General features: G+C 37.9%; 1 protein-coding gene across 1 annotated transcript in view; it reads right to left on the bottom strand.

The window, feature by feature from the left end:
• The window catches only part of TRPC7 (transient receptor potential cation channel subfamily C member 7), a 260,948-nt gene that overhangs the window by 21,148 nt on the left and 222,042 nt on the right, over nucleotides 1–17,758 (bottom strand). Inside the window, exon 8 of the mRNA XM_072628831.1 lies at nucleotides 9,895–10,090. Coding sequence (XP_072484932.1) covers nucleotides 9,895–10,090 — 196 coding nt within the window. The remainder of the gene's footprint in view (nucleotides 1–9,894; nucleotides 10,091–17,758) is intronic.

Below are 17,758 nucleotides of genomic sequence, written 5' to 3'. Positions count from 1 at the left end.
TAAGAAACATTTCTTTACCCAACTGAATGTGTATGTTGTTCCCTCTCTGAGCCAAATCTGGTGAGAGTAAGATTCAAATAGTGCTCACCCCCTCCCTTCTTTTATTCTACTGTAATAGGTTTTTTGCACCTCTTTAAGGGATGTACTTTACCCTATTCTGCCTCCTCCTTTCCTCTTCTCCAAATACAATAATTTTCTTTATTCTTTGCTTTTTTATATCATCATATCAAAGTCAACTATGCTTACTCCCTCTGTTTATATATACTCTTTCTAACTGCCCTTATAAAGATACAGTTCTCAAGAGTTACAAGTATCATTCTTGTGTAGGGATATAAACAGTTTAATATTATTGAATAACACTTTTTTTTTCTTTTTTGTCTACCTTTTTTTTGCTTCTGTTGATTCTTTTATTTGGTGATCAAATTTTCCATTTAGCTCTTGTCTTTTCATCACAAAAATTTGAGTTTCCTATTTCATTGAATGTCACTGAATGTCATAGAATTCACTGAATCTTTTCCCTTAAAAGATTATGCTCAGTTTTACTGGGTAGTTTATTCTTGGTTGTAATCCAAGTTCCTTTGCCTTCCAAAATATCATATTCCAAGCCCTCTGAAACTTTAATTTAGAAGCTGCTAAATTCTGTGTAATCCTGATTCTGGCTTCTTGATATTTGAATTGTTTCTTCCTGACTGCTTATGATATTTTCTTCTTAACCTGGTATTGGAATTTGGCTACAATATTCCTTGGAGTTCTCATTTTGAGATCTTTTCCAGGAGGTGATTGGTGGATTATTTCAGTGCCAACTTACCCTCAGGTTCTAGTATATCAAGGTAGTTTTCTTTGATAATTTCTTGAAAGATGCTGTCCAGGGTCTTTTTTTGATCATGGCTTTCAGGTAGTCCAATCTTTTTTTCACAGTTCTCCTGTATAACTCATTTCTTTTCCCATTTTTTTCTTCCACCTTTCATATTTGACTTCTAAAATCCTTTTTGAGCTCTTTCAAGAGCAGTTTTTGGACTTGAGACCTATTCATATTCCCCTTTGAGGCTTCACATGTGTTTATTTTAACATTGTTGTTCTCTTCTGAGTCTGTGTTTTGATCTTCCCAGTTGCCATAGTAGCTTTCTATGGTCAGGACTCTTTGTTTTTTCCTCATTTGAAAAAGTTGAAATCTGTTCTTGGGATACAGGGGCCACTGTCCCAAGCTTCTTGTGCTGGGCACCAAGAGTCTGGTCACTGGCTTTCTGCACCAGGGCCTCAGGTGCTTGCTGCTTGCTCACTACGCTGGGGTGGCTTGGCCTTGTCATGTCTGTTGTGATGGGGTTCTAGGGCTGGCAATTTGCCTTCTGTGCTGGGGCTGGAGGCCTCACAGCTGGCCTGATATGCCACTAGCCTGCTGAGCCAAGACTGAGGAGCCCTAGTTGCTGATCTGTACTGTGGCTAAGATACTCCCTCTGGCTTGCCTGTACACTGTTTTTATGCAGAGTTGCACTTTCTTTTTACCTGAGACCTTTCTTGAAATCCTTCTAAGTTATCTTAAGCTAAAAAATTGTTCCATTTCATCTTTTTGTGGGTTCTGTCACTCCAGAATCCATTTAGAGGCTTGATTTAATGTTTCTGAGGGAAACTGGAGAGAGCTTGGACAACTTCCTGGCTTCTCTCTACCATCTTTTTAGGTTTGGACTAACTCAAATGCTTATTACATATGTGATCTTGGCCAGTTCACTTAACTTCCCTAGGCTTCAGTTTCCTCCCTTTTAAAATGAGGGGACTGGACTAGGAAACCTTTGAGATACCTTTCAATTCTATATGCTAGATCCTTCAGGACCTCTATGATCTTGTCCCAACTAGGCTATCTAAACCCTTGTAGTACCCTATCTTACCAAACTATCACTCTTTCCAGAATCTCCCATTTTTTTTCTGTCTTTGTGCTTTTGTTCATATTATTGCCTCCCCCAGGAATACTGGTCCTCCAGTTCTGTTCCTGACATAACTTTCCATCCTTCTCTTTCCTACTTCTAATACACATTTAGTTAGTTCTCTCGCCTTTTAGAACAGGGATTGGGGTAGAGTTTGGATGACTTCCTGGAGTTTCTGTTCATGGACTCTGAGCTTCCTTCTGCCAGCCTCTTAGCCCCTTATATATATCTGCTCCTCAGGCTACAGTTTGATTAGGGTATTTCCTGTAACCCACCTCTGCTCCTGTTTAAGGAGTGTGGGGCAACCCAAATGTTAGAGTGTTGAACCTGGGGAACTCTCTTATTGTCATGGAGAAAATATTCATAGAATATTAGAACTGAATGAGACCTTAGAGTACAGAACATGGAATTTCAGAGCAGAAAAGTTGCCTTAGAAGCAAATAAAGTTGGAGTTGAAAGGTATTATGGAACATAGACTATATAACATCAGATTTAGAACATAGGACATGGAATGTTGAGTTATAAGGCACTGTAGAACAGAATACAGAATGCCAAACATAGAACTCAGAGACATGGAATATTATGGCTGGAAAGGACCTTAGAGCATCAAATGCCAGACATGTCTAGGGGTTTGACAACCATCTAGTTCATGTTCTTTGTTTTATAAAAGATAACTAAAATACAGAATTTTGAACACGAAGGGAACATCAACAACCATTTAGTATAACACAAGCAAGAAAGAACCCCCTCTTAAAATAGAAGTGACAAATGCTTATTTCGCCTTTTCCTTGAAGACTTCCAGTTAGAGGGAAAACTGTTTTCTGAGGCAGTGCCTCCCACTTTTGGATAGCTCTTATTGTTTGGAAGATTTTCCTTATACAATTTCTACCTCTTGCTCCTAGTTCTCCTGGTTTTGCCCTCTGGGGTCAAATAGAACAAATTGAAGCCCTCTTCTATATGAATCTTCTCTTTCCCCAGGCTGAATACCCTCAGTTCCTTCAGCTGATCCTTATGTGATGTGGACCCAGCTACTCTCCTTTGAACCTTCTTCTGCTCGTCATTGTCATTCTTAAATTGTGGCATCCAGAACTAATCACAATATTAATCACGAAACTCTTTCTCTTCATGGAACCTGAGACTTTTTGACTGCCATTTTATGTGGTTCATTCATTTTAAGGTGTTCACTTAAACTCCCAGATCACTTTCAGATAAAGTGCTATCTAACTACACCTCCTTCACCTTATACTTGGAAGCTGTCTTTTTCAACTTATACATAAGACAATATTTATGTATTCAATTTTACCTTGATAGATTTGTCTCAGTGTTCTAACTTGTCAATGTTTTGGGAGTCCTGCCTCTGTTATTCAGCATGTGAACCATCATTCCAAGTTTTGCAATATCGGAAAATATAATGAGCATATCATTTATGTCTCTATTTAAGTAACTGATCTTAAAAAATATTAAATAACACAGGGCAAACACAGGCCCTTTGGGAATGTGTCTGAAGATTTCAACCCAAGCTGAAATTGAATCATTAATTTTTCTTCTTTAGATCTAGTCATTCAACTAGATCTGAATCTATTTCATTGTACTATTTTCTAGCCCAAATCTCTTCATATTTTTCATAAGAGTAGCATGAGGAAATTTATCAAATGCATTGCCAACATCTTGGCAGATTATAGGCATAGCTTTATCCCCTTTCCCTGTTTAGAAATCCTTACCAAAAACAGAAATGAGGCTAATCTGACCTGATCTGTTCTTGATAAAGCCATACTGGGCCTTTATGATCCAGTACTTCTTAGTTAAATGTGTTCACTAACCATCTCTTTAATAATGAATTCTGGAATTTTTGCCAGGAATCAAAGTTAAACTAATTGACTTGTTTTTTTCAAGGTCTTTCTTTCCTTCCTTACTCTTTCCCTCTCTCTACCCTCTTCCTCCTTTCATTGAAAGAACATTTGTTCTTCTTTAATCCTATATATTGACTCCATTTGTTATGATTTTTCAGATGTTCTAATTGGTATGGTAAGTGCCTCTGGCTGGTTTTTTAGTACCTGAGGATGTCACTCATCCAGGCCAACTGACTGAAACTCATTAAGAGCAGCTAGGAATTCTCTACTATATTGCTTATCCTGGGTATCAGATTCCTATGAGTCACTTTTGTTTTGTCCTTTCTAGTCCAGATTATTATTCTGGGTAGAAAAAATGGAAGTAAAATGAAAATGGAACAGCTCAGTTTTCAGTGTCCTATCTTTCCATAGGAGTCATCCTATTCCTCCATTTTTTTTCTCTTAACCAACATTGCTATACCAAAACAAACAAACGAAAACAAAATTCCAGTCTGTTTGTTATCCACAACTTTTCCTCAACTCATTCTAAGCCTACACTTTTAAAAATAGTATCATCCATTTCTTTTTTCTGCAGTCTCTGTTACCTGCCTTTTCTTTTCATCTCTTATGTGTGTATTTTAAAAACAGAACTGGGGTTGTTAGTGCCCTGCTCAATCATATTGATCTTTTCAGCAGCTTCCTCTTTTTTCCTTCATCAGAATCATTCTTCGTGTCTTTAGGATTTCATTCTTTAAAGTCCCCTAAAATGACTTCTCATAAAAGAAATTTAGGCCTAGAGAGGGTAAGTCACTTCAGTTCACACAGCAAAGCAGTTCCAGAGCTGATAACTCAAGTTAGAAGGAGCTGCCCATTGCTTTCTCCCCCTTATGATGAGGCAGCATTCTCTGTTTTCTCAGATCTAAATTGATCAGGGTAATAATATAGAATTAGAGTTTTGGGCTATGCTGAAGCCTTGAAAACTTCAATAGATGCATGAAATCACTGACATGGGGACTCCACACCTTCTCCTATCATGTACCTCTTGCTTATGTCCTCCAAAAAGCCTCCATAGGAGATCTACCCAACTTGGATAGCATCTTTTTCTTGTTCCCAGACAGGGGACATTAGGGAGGAAGGATGAAGGGGAGCATGAATTCCAGCTCTAAGCCCTCCACTGAGATGTGGGTTTCCCCAGGGAAAGAAACCTGCAATACTAAGCCAAGCTACCAGATTTGCCAGTCAGATAACCAGAGGTTGATATAGATGATAACTGCTGGAAGCATAAGATGACTACAAGCTTTCTGATGTAGGATGAGATTTCTATACACTTTGACTTTTGAGATGGATAGTGCTTAGTAAATAGTCTTTGTATATGTGTGTACCTACTATGAGAACAAAGTATATAGAAGATAGGGTGAGAGGAACTGGAAATTCAAACCTTATCAAACCTTATCATTTGGCACTTTTGCTTCTTGATATTTCTGGATTTTACTTTGAATTTCTCTTTAGCAAATGCATTTATCTAATAGGCTGATCATCTAATTTAATCTAAATTTATCTAATAGGCTGATAGTGATTTCTTTGTAGTTATGTCAAGAAAGGAAGTGAGATTGGGGTGAGGACCAGATGAATCAAAGAGAGTTATAATTTTTTTCCTAGAAGTCAATTCATATTGCCAGATATAAATATGAACCCTAGAGTAGGAAGAAGGGTATAGAAGTTGGGAGATTCTGGTATTGGTGAATATTGTTTTCAAGCTTAAAGTGCCACCTGGTGGCTTGCATAATATAGTGTCCTGCAGTAGCTCCTCCAAGTCTCATCTCCAGTGAGTGGATGCTTCAATAAAGCATTCATTTAGCACTTACTATGTGTAAAGGACTGGGGATGCAAGTAGAAAAAAAAGTAAGACAGTCAAAGTTCTCAAAGAGTTCGCATTCTCATAATGAGTCAACATGTATGAAATGTTTCAGTTTTAAGTCAGATGGAAAGATCCTACAATTCTTAGGGTATGTTGGCAAAGCAGATGGAAATGCCTCTTTTAAAATGCAATTTTCACTGATAAAAATATTATTTTCCGACACTGAGTCATTTGAAAATGCCAAGGACTTTGGTGATATTTTTTTTTGGGGGGGGTGCTCTACCAAAGACAATCGTAATACCTGTAGGAGCCATTGCTGGGCTGCATCTCCACAAGAGTTGCTTCTCAGGATGATAACTGTGGACACTCAACTAGAAGCATGCTATTCCAAAGGCAGAGGACTTAGGGTTGTGGGCTCTCTCCATTGTGGTCTGAGTGATGGTGACCACTGGTGGTAGTCAAAGTAGTGATGGTGGTTTGACCTGTCAGATACTTGCTGTCTCCTATCTCCTCCTCAGGTTACCTTACTGATTCAACTAGACTAGCTTCTATGTCATGTGAATAGCAGTTGGTTAGCAATTGGAGGTGATGTCTAACTCCCTCTCCGTAGGAGTAAGTTGGTCCCCCAAATGATGACCATGAAAGCTGGGCTGGAAGTACGATCAATTGGGGGTGGAGTGGCATCATGGTGATGGCGGTGCTATCACTCCCAGAGGTCTGGTGCTCACCTGCCTCCTGGTGGCAGTTGGTCAGCAGTTGTGATGCTTATGAGGAAAGTGTTCTCCACAATTAGCTGTGGGGGCTGGGCTGGAAGCAGGTCTGGTGGTTTTGAGAGATGCTGCTATTTTCCTTAGTGGAAAAAAACATTGTGGATGTTGTGCACTGTGGCACATGGGAAAAGTATTTCATGTATTTTCCCACTTCACCTTTCTGAATCTCACTTTCCTCATCTGTAAAATTAGCATAATAGTATTTGTACTATCAATCTTAGAGGGTTGTTGTTTATAAACTTTAAAGTGCTAGAGGAATATGAGTTCTTATTGTTTGGGAAATATCCTCTTTTTACACTGAAGGAAACTGAGGTCCACAGGGGTTAAGTTAAATTCAGTTAAATAAAATAAATACTTATTATGCCCCTACTATGTGGCAGGCACTGTACTAAGCCCTGGGGATCCAAAAAGAAACAAAAACCAATCCTTGCTGTCCAAGAGCTTGTAATTGAATCGATTAAGTTACTATCAAAGGTTGCCCATGACCAACTGGCTAAACTGAGGGTGTAACTTGGAGCTCTTAATTTTTAATCTGTCTGTTTCTTGACAACACTTTTTTTTGGGTAATTTTTTAAAAAAATTACACAATATTCCAAATAACATTTTGCTTTCATTCGTACTTACATGGATACACCATGTGCACAGCGCCATTTGCTCCTCTCTCAACAAATCATAATTAATTCTGGCCGAAACACTGACCCAAGGACAGTGAGTCTCAAGAGGAAGTGAATAGCTGAAATCTAAATAGTTTTTGAGGGAATTAGGCAGGTTTAGCTTGCTTTGGTGTTCACCACAGGAGAGCTCATTAACTACATAAATGACAAGATGATACAGGGGAAATAATGTTGACTCTAGAGGTTCTAGTTCTTGCTTGTGGGACATTGGGCAAGTCATTTAACTGCCCTGGGTCTGATCTTCCTCATTTACAAAATGAAGGAAATGGACTAGCTGGCTTGTGGGTCTCTTTCAGCTTCAAATCCATCATCTGAAGATCTATGTATAAAGAAGATTTGGTGACTAAAGTAAAGCATGGCATAGGGGAAAGAGAGAGTTGGACTCTGAGTCTGTGCTCAGGCCCTGGCTCTGCCCCTTGCTAGCATTATGAACATAAGGGTGTATAGGTCTCTTCCTTTTTCTGATCCTGTTTTCTCATAAGTAAAGTGGAAATGATAATTGTGCTACTTGCCTTTCACAGTATAGGTTCTACATTCCTATAGAAATGTGAATTATTACTGTTTCATAGATATTATGTAACTAGTACGTGCTATTAAATGATTTCATAGCCATTAAAAGAGAAAATACTAAAGGCATTGATAGAGGAAGTTTACTCAGCTGGGATGACCCTGTATCAGTGAAATCACAGGTCTGATCATCATCTTTATATTTACCAAAGATGCAGCATGATATAATGTTTAAGCCATTGGACCTAGAGTCAGGAGGGTCTGGGTTTGAATCTCCCATTAGATACTGACTAGCTGAGTAATTCTGGACAAAGTGCTTAATCTCTCCATGTCTCAGTTTGAAACATAGTGGGGATGGATTTGATGGCTCTAAAGTTCCTTCCAACTCTAAATCTATTATCCCATGATCCAATTCTAAATACACATAGTTGTTGTAGGTGGTGTCATTGACAGAAATATCCCGAGTGAATGGTGAATCCATAAGTATAATTGGTCAGCACTAAAGAAACTGCACCAATCTAGGTTTGCCTTCTTGTCTGGCTTACTTTTCACTGGTGTGTTCTTAACTGTACGGGATTTTCTTACTCAAAATTGGTGCAAAGGGCATTTAGAAGAGGGTGTCTGACATGACAAAGACCCTGACATTTAGGGACATGAGAGTAATTGAGAGAACTATAGAAGTTTTGTTTGGAAAAGGGAAGATTTGGGGAATGGAGGCATCATAGCTATCTCCAAGTATTTGGAGAGATGTTACATGGGAGAAAGATTAGAATTGTTCTGACTGGTCCTAGAAGGCAGAGCCAGGTTCAATGAGTAGAAGTTGCCAAGAGTTTTATTTAAGGTTAATGGAAAGATAAACTTTTTAACCACTAGAGATGATTAAAAGTGGAATTTAGTGCCTTGTCTCAAGGGAGTAGTTTTTTTCTTAGTAAAGATCTTCAAAGTTAATATGCATACATATTTCTTCTCATTTCTTATAGAGTCTCTTTTTTAGGAATGAATTGAACTAAATGAACTCTAAAGCCCCTCAGAACACTAAGGTTATGTGATTTTATTGTAAAATATTCCTAAGTAGTTTGTTTAAACTTGTGCATGGCCACTCATGGTCAATTTGCAGTTCTGTAGAGTTGGAAAGTTCCTAGTTGGACTTCCTCTGTTCTACAGTATAATCTGGACTAATGAGAAATGGGGTCCAGGGATATTGAGTCACCGGCTGGCAAATGCCTTTTGCTTTTATGTTAAGATAGAATAATTAGGTTATTTCTGATGAGAGAATGTCTTTCTCCCTCCAATTCACAATCCAGAGATGAAATGATATAGTCATGCTTGCAGTCCTACTGTGTTAACAGCTCCCCTTTCCATGTTTTAAGCCTTAACAAAGACCTTCTCTCGTGATAACTTTACAAAGCAGGGCACCATTGTTGGAGGTACTTTCTTGGATTTTATTTTGTAGCTGAGAAAAGTAAGTTTCAGATACATGAAATGACTTGTCCATGACTACTCTATGGAGAGTACACAAAATTCCCCATTGTTGTATATATACATGGCCTGTTTTTCGTGTTTTAGGGGAAAATTACCATAATAATTTGCTCATTTGTATTGTTGCTGAAATGCTTGGGTGGGCTATCAGGTACATGGTAGAATCAGATATGGTATTTTTCCCAGGTTATCATGCTATATTGATACATATTTGGTGTACACATTTATACCAAAACCAATTTAAGAATCAAATAAAAACTCATGTATTATTTCATGGTCTAGAATTTCATTGATTAGTTACCCCCTCCAACCTATCATGCTTCCTGCATCCTTATAACTCTTGTCTATCTTACATAATTTTCCACAGAAATTCCATTGAGTGTCCCAGAGGCTTCCTCTAGTTATCTTAGTATTCTGTGGATAGACAAAGACTATACAGAAATTATCAGTTTATCTAAAAAAATTCATCCCTCTCTGAACACAGATCTATGTAATTTACAGCAGGTATGGAAAGTACTTCTAACATAGACCTCACTGTAGTTATCATCAGAGATCATTTTTTCCCCATTTAGAAGCACATGAACAAGAAGTCTGCCTGTTGAAGTCTTAAAATCCAAGAAAGAATTGGGTCCTGTATTGATCAAGGGGATCCATCAAGGGGTAAAATTCAATATTAGAAACTCATCTAAGAGGATAGGCACATAGGAATAATAAGTCTCTAAATATATGATTTATTTTTTCTCTCCTTAGGCCAACAGAGATGGAAGTGTGCCAATATAATTTTCATTTCCTAAGACAGGCACATAAATTAAATTGGAGGGGAGAGGAGGGATAGCAAATTCAGTTAAGTAGGCTTACCTCAATTTCCTGATATGAGTTGTTGATCATGGCTATTAACATATTGAGCAGCACGACCACCATGGTAACGTTATAGACACCATAGAGCACATAGCCGATGTTCTCGATGAACTTGTGATTATACTTCAGCACCACCGAGATCACTTCAGATAAGCCAAATATTGACCAGAATAATGTTTTAAAGCTTTCTTCTACCCTATAAACAAAACAAATCACCCTTTCACAAAGTTCTCACGGATAGTGCATATTTTTTTAAAAAAAGGAATGTTGCTAGTATAAGTAGAATGTATAATATTCTTAAAACATAGATGAAACCACTTCACTACAGCATTCAAAAAATTATCAGTGGCTTTCTTTTGTCTCTCGGATGAAATACAGTCATGAACTTAAAACCATTCACAATCTGGTTCCTGCACTCCCCCAGTCCAACTGGCCTAAAAGATTTTTTATTTCCCATAGAGGACATTCCATCTTGATCTTTGTGTCTTTGAACAGGCTGTCCCCTTTTTCTTTAATGCATTCCCTATTCATCCTTCGCATTTAGGGCTCCTAGCTTTCAAAGCACAGCTCCCATGCCAATTCCACGATGTTTTCCTGATGAGCCTCTGCCTCCACTCTTGCCAGATGTTCCTATTCTCTCTCTCTCTCTCTCTCTCTCTCTCTCTCTCTCTCTCTCTCTCTCTCTCTCTCCCTCCAAATAACTTTGTGTTTATTTCATAAACACTTTGTGTGTATTATCTGTGTGCATGTTATACACTTCAGTAATATGTAATCTTATTCAGGGCAGGGACTGCCTTGTTTTTGTCTTTGTATCTCCAATGCCTTGCACAGAGTAGGTACTCAATGAATATTTGTTGAAATGAGTTAAATTAAAAATGCATCTCAGACTAGTCACTTTGACTGTTGGTATTTATCCTGCCTGATAACTTATATATTCTGAAATTTTAATATATACAGCTTCCTAAGAACATGATAGAAAAATAAAACATTTGGAAGGTTGAATCTACTTGACTCTTCTCAAGTATCTTAACTTCTGGCTGTCACATCATTTTACCCTGTTTTAATTAATGTGCCATTTCAAAATGAATCACTGGATATGGAAGTTAGTTTATGGCATATCATTTGTTCCCTCACACCAGGTGTACTTAATTATTTTTGTGTGTCATGGAACCCTTTGACAGTGTGGTGAAATCTTTAGACTCCTTCCCAGGATAATATTTTTCAATGCATAAAATTAAAAAAAAAACACAATATTTTAAAAGAAAACAATACTATTGAAATATGAGTTATCAAGTTCATGAACCCCACCCAGGCTAAGTACTCTTGCTTTAGGTCCTTTCTCCCTTGCTAGGCTGCACAGTACAAAGTAAGAAGGAGTTCTGGCAAATAGATAGCCAAGCTTGATACCCCAGTCCTCTCAAACAAAACTAGATTATGAAGCATTCAAGTACTGGATCTGACTCATCTCCAGTGCCCCAGTGCAGCAGTTTCCAAAACCTCCTCTATCTTGGTATGCAGGGGTCTTGGGCAAGTCACTTAATTTCCATGGGCCTCAGTTTATTCTTTCCTTTTGGTCCCAGCAGTTTCCATCTAGGCATCTCCCTCCCTCCGCTCTCTTCAGCTCCCTTTTATATTTTGTTTTCCCGCATTAGAAGGTAAATTCCTTGAGGGTAGGGAGTTAAAAAAAAACATCTTTTATTTGTATTGCCAGTTCTTATCACAGTGCCTGAGACACAGTCTTTCTTTGTCTATCTGTTTGTCTGTAATGAGGACTATCTAGGCTTCTCAAGTTCCTTTGCAGTAGATCTATGGTCTTGTGATCTTATCACTGTATCTTGTGCTGGGCAGAAAACAAGAAAATGGGATAAGAGAACAACTCCCTGACTCTTTTGAGACTGTCCATCAGCTTTCTTATACATAATATAGAGAATTTAACAATTAATGCACAAGCCATTTCTACACTATTAGAAGTAGTCTTACCAGGATCAGTTGTGGCAACAAGAGTCCTAACATCTGGAAGAAAATAGAAAGATACTCCATCTGTCACCTGGATTTTTGACTGCATGACTCCTGTTAGATTAGGGCTAATAAATCTTTTAGTGTATAGGTTTTCAGCAAACTGAGGCCAATTTAGCTACCCTTCTTAGGGAATATACAGAGCTGTTTGGCTCATTTCTTATATATCTCTGGACTTTGAAACCAAAATGGGGAGTTTTGAACCTAGAATTTATGCATTTGTTAGTTGGAAGTAAGACACTTGAATGTATATATGTATTTATGCATGTATGCACATATGTATATATACATATTATAGTCTTTAGCAAAAATGAATTGGGAGGGGGAAAAGAGAAGAGCAAGTAGATCACAGTTCTGCTAATTAGTTCTAATCGGATATATTTCCCAAAAATATCCCTCCTCACTTAGTTATTAGTTATTACTACTAGTAATAACTAAATAGTAATTGTTTCTTTTTTACCCAGGAACCCTGAGGGTCTTCCCTTCCCAGTCTGATTTTTTTCTTTTTTGATTAAAGATGCCATCCCTTGAGCAACTTAAAGCAGCCTAGTCATTGAATGGGTGCATCTCACTCAAAGTAAGATTGTGATAAGACTTAAACCCAAAAGTACCAGGGTCTCACATTGCCTCCTGGGCCATCTCCAGTCATCCTGATGAATATCATGTCACTAGACCCCGACAGCTCAGGAGAAGAAAGTGAGGTTGGTGACCTTGCACAATCCTCCCTCACTCAAATCAAAGTCAACTGCAAGTCATGTCATTGTCTTGATGTCCTCTGAGAATGAAGAACAAACCCAAGCAACCAACCCCTCCTCAGCAAAGTGTAGAGGAAGCTGGCCAATCACAGCCATGTTCAAAGGAATACGGAATACTGAAAATGCCTGAGACAAAAGTGCCTCATCAGTACCCAGACATGTATGTGAAAACTACAAGAAAAAAATCAATCATCCTTTTGTTTCCTAATAGTTCATTATGGCAGTTATGCAATTAAGCATCTAGGTGAAAATGGAGTGTTTTGAATTTTCTTCCAGATGTTAGGGATCTTGTCACCACAATACATGCATACATACATACACACATAAACATGTACACATGTTTGTGTGCATGTATATCCATATCTATCTTTATCTATAGCAATATGTTGTTGTTGAGTCATTTCAGTCTTGTCTGACTCTCTGTCTCCCCATTTGGGGTTTTCTTGGCAAAGATGGTAGTTTTGTCATTTTCTTCTCCAGCTTATTTTACAGATGAGAAATGGAGGTGCCCAGGGTCACACAACTAGTAAGTATGTGAGGCTGAATTTGAACTTACATTCTACTGACTCCAGGGCTGGTGCTCTCTCTATTGTGCATGGGTGCGTGCATGCGTGGGTGCGTGTGTGCGTGTGTGTGCGTGCATGCGCATATCAGGGTTGTGTTGATAAATATTTAACAAACAGATCTCTGAAAAGCAATGTATACTTTTAAGTTTAACCTGTATTATCGACATTTTCTATAGCACTTTCTTAAGTTTAGACAATCAACAAAAGCAACAAATCAAGCCCTTGAATAGTTTGTCAGTTTTTGAGGTGAAAATATTCACACTGGAAAATTAACAGTTGACTTATTTGAGATGGTTCTAGCACACTTCTGAATATATTTAAGTTATATGTTTATATGCAATATATTTTTATCTACCTATGTATGTATTTCTAGATATACATGTATAACACACAATATATACACACATACATACATGTGTACATCTGTGTGCTAGTAATTGGGAGGAGGGCTACATTTGAGAGGATATATACCTGATTAGATCCTCGATGACAAAGCACACTACTTAATGGAGATGCGGTACATATCTGGACCACCAGTGTTACGCTAATAATAATACTTCACATTTACATCCTGTCTTACAATTTGCAAAACATTTTTCTCACTAAAAGCCCATAAAGTAGGCAGGATAAACATTATTATCCTCCTTTTTAGATGAGGAAATGGTGGCTCTGAGGGAAAATTATTTGCCCTACAACTGATAAGTGGCAGAAGAGGGGCTCACAATCAAAGTCCACTGTATCAGCTGGCTAGTACAATTAATGCCTTATCCAAGGTGTAGATCACTTATACCAGTGATATCAAACTCATATAGAAATGGGAGCCACTAAATCATATATAAGGATACTTGTAGATCACATAGTGACTTAGTTTTAAAATGTAATATTATCTATATTTAATTGTATTTTTATTTATTTTACTAAGTATTTCCCAATTTTAATATGGTTCCATGCTCTTAAGAGTGTTATGGGCCCCACAAGGGTGTGTTTGATACCTCTGTTTTGCCTTACATGAATTTATTGACTTGGAACAGAAAAGAAATTTAGAGATCATCTAATTGGAACCTTGTGTTTTAAAAATTAAGAAAATAAAACCAAGGGAGGTGAAGTGATTCTATGGCACACAAGTCACAGACAGAAGAACCAGCATTTGAATTCAGATTTTCTGTCTCTGAATTTAATCCTCTTTCCACTCTACTACATTTGACTGTCCCCAAACATGTACAGCTGTAGATGGAAACTAAAGCAGATAGTATAAAGTCTCTAATTTTTTTAAATCAATATTTAGAATACACAATATCCTTTTCTTCTTTTACAAAACATTATCCTTCTTACATATAAACATATGCTCAGGCTAAAATGAACATGAGTTTGCATTGTCCGAGCAAACTTGATTGAGGACATGAGAAGATTCTCCATTTCTGAATTTGCCCCAGGTAAATGCGGATATAGAGGACAATCTGTCTCAAATGGAGTCATGCTAGGAGAGAAATCCTCTAGGTTCTAAACCTGGGATTTATAGGCCCTATGGGTAGATAGATTTCAAAGGGTCTAAAATTATATCTTCATTTTTTTTACCTCTAATTGAAATTTAGCATTTCTTTTAATTATTTAAAAACATTACTCTGAGAAGAGGTTCATAGAATTCACCAGACAACTGATATGGTGCATGATATAAAATTGCATGAGTCTTCATGTCAGGAAAGTTCTAGTCCCCAAATTCTGGAGGAAAGGATAATCTAGAGGGTAGAAGGAGGGCTAGACCATGGGTAAGGGCAAAACCAAAAAAATGCACCACAGAAAAGTAACTCTGGGAGGTGTAATTCAGGCCCTGGTGAATGAAAGGGTTAGGTCATGTGCTATGCTGTAGAACTGTGGTTTAGAAGGCGATTTCTGGGAGGAAGCACCCCTTTCCATTTTGGTGCCCTGGGGCAAAGTACCCTAGTTACACCTATGACTACATATACGGTAGGAGAAACTAGGCCAAGATCAAACTGTTTTCTGCAGATAATTCTCCAAGTGAATATTCTACACATGGATATTAAAGATGTAACAAAAATGTAAATCTCACTTCTTAACAAAAAAATTCATAATTAAAAAAGGACGATAATTGACAGTGAAATCAAGTAGCATAACCAGGAAAAAAACCCACCTGAATTTTGATTAGTGTAAATGAATGCAGATGTGACACATTCCCTCCCACCCCGCTTCCATCATTGGGCCCATGTTATACATTATGTCAGTCTATATTGACTTACAATCAGTATCTTCAGTAAGATAATCTACTTCAAAAATCTAAATTAAGCCAAAGTTTATGCCATTAAATATTGTACTTTCTGGTGAGAGAGCATTGATGAAAGCCCTTGTCTCTCACCTTGGTTTTACTTATAAATCTGATCAAAAGGGAACAACCAGTTGCCCTTATCCTTGTAGTTCCCTTTACTAACCTTTCTTAGAACTTAGCTCTATTTTATTTATATTTGTCTTTCTGAATAATTTTTAACAAAACAAGCCCAATCTGTTTCTATTCCAAAGCTTATAGGTTGACCTCTGAACTTAAGCTTTGATCCTTCTGGCAAATCCAATTATGAGATTCCCTGAATTGCCAGTCTGGCTACATAAATACTGTTTGAGTTGAGAGAAACAGCTCCCTCCTCCAAATATTAGGGGAGTTTCCCATTCCCAGTAGCTTTTTTCTAAGCCCTGCACAACAAGCTTCAATATTTCTCCTCATTAGTTTTTTTCCCCAGAGGCAAAATGCAGAAGAGACTTTTGCCCCAGATCTAAAGAAAAAAATACTAACATTTTCTTGGGATCATTCCAGTTTGAGTAATAACCTTGTCAAATTCACCTTTCATTTCTTAATGTTACTTTCTATTTAAGTTCACAGATTATTTTTGTAGGAGGATACCAAAGTTTTGGATGGATCATCTTAATAATTGATTCCTTTTTAAATGATTTCATTTTTAAAAATTGACATTTTATTTGATGCCTTTTGTTTCCATGGTTCTGAAACAGTGAGCAGTCTCCCATAATAAGCACAGACAGTTAAGCCAAATCAATCTACATAACAACCTCTCCCAATGGTATGTGCAATGTACTGCATCCATAGGCTTTTACCTCTCCAATGAAAATGAAGGCGTGCTTAATGACTGAGTTCTGCATGATCAGTTAAGTCTCAGTTGTTTGATGAGATTGTCCCGTGAGGGTCTCTCTCTTAGTCACTGCTAGCAAAATTCTTACCAGAGTCCTCCTTAATAGACTGATCCTTCACTTCGAATCTTCTGATCATATACTTGAGAGCCAGTGTGGCTTCAGAAAGGGTCAAGGAACAGTCACTATGGTGTTTGCTGCCCAACAACTGAAGGAGAAATGCCAGGAGCAGAGCAGAAGTCTGTACACAACATTTGTAAATCTGATCAAGGCCTTTGACACTGTTAATCGTGAGGGCTTGTGGAAGATTATATTAAAATCTGGTTGCCTGGAGAAGTTCATCAGTATTGTACATCAATTTCATGATGGCATGTTTGCCCTGGTTCTGGATAGTGGGTAATGTTCTCATGCCTTCCCAGTCACCAGTGGAGTGAACACAGGGCTGTGTGCTTGCTACCAGGCTTTTTTGCATGATATTTTCAACCATGTTGTCAAATGCTTTCAATGAAGATGAATATAGCATCAAGGTCAACTACCATACTGACGGCAAGTTCTTCAATTTGAAAAGGCTACAAGCCAAGACCAAAGAGAAGGGAGTGTTGGTGCATGATTTTCTGTTTACAAATGATTGTGCACTCAATACAGCATCTGAAGCTGAGATGCAACAAAATATGGATCAATTCTCTGCTGCCTGTGCAAATTTTGGCCTAATAATTAACACCAAGAAAACACAGGTGCTCCATCAGCCACCACCACATCATCCATATGTGGAACCATCAGTTACAACAAATGGAGAGGTTTTGTTTGAAGAATCTGATTCAGTAATCAGCATGTTAAAAAATATACCAAACTACAGGTCTTAGATCTGGAAGGGGATCATCCAGCCCAACCTCCTTATTTTACAGATGGGAATCTAAAGCCCACAGAGGGGAAGGAACTTGCCTAAGAACATGTACTCAGTGAAGTGGCAGAACTGGGATGCACATCCGGTAGCTGGGTGGTGTAGTCCATAGAGCACTGGGATTACTTACTTCCTTACAGACACTTACTAACTATATGACACTGGGCAGGTTACTTAACCCATTTGCCTCAGTTTCCTCATCTGTAAAATGAGGCTGGAGAAGGAAATGCCAAACCACTCCAGTATCTTTACCAAGAAAACCCAAAATGGGATCACAAAGACTCAGATACAACTAAAATGACTGAAAAAAAAACAAAAAAAAGATACAAATGAAGCAGGGACAATTTCATTCACTCTATTCATCCCCTCAGCTTCTAGTGCAGTTCCTGGTTCATAGGAGGTATTGGTAAATGCTTCTTGATTTATTGATCAATTTTAGGTTGGTGTCTTTTACCACTAGACAAGCATAGGGCTAA

This window comes from Notamacropus eugenii, chromosome 1 (genome assembly GCF_028372415.1).
Source record: "Notamacropus eugenii isolate mMacEug1 chromosome 1, mMacEug1.pri_v2, whole genome shotgun sequence".
Classification (NCBI taxonomy): Eukaryota; Metazoa; Chordata; class Mammalia; order Diprotodontia; family Macropodidae; genus Notamacropus; species Notamacropus eugenii.
The sequence above is the reverse complement of the archived record's forward strand: the minus strand, read 5'-3'. Positions and strand labels throughout refer to the sequence as shown.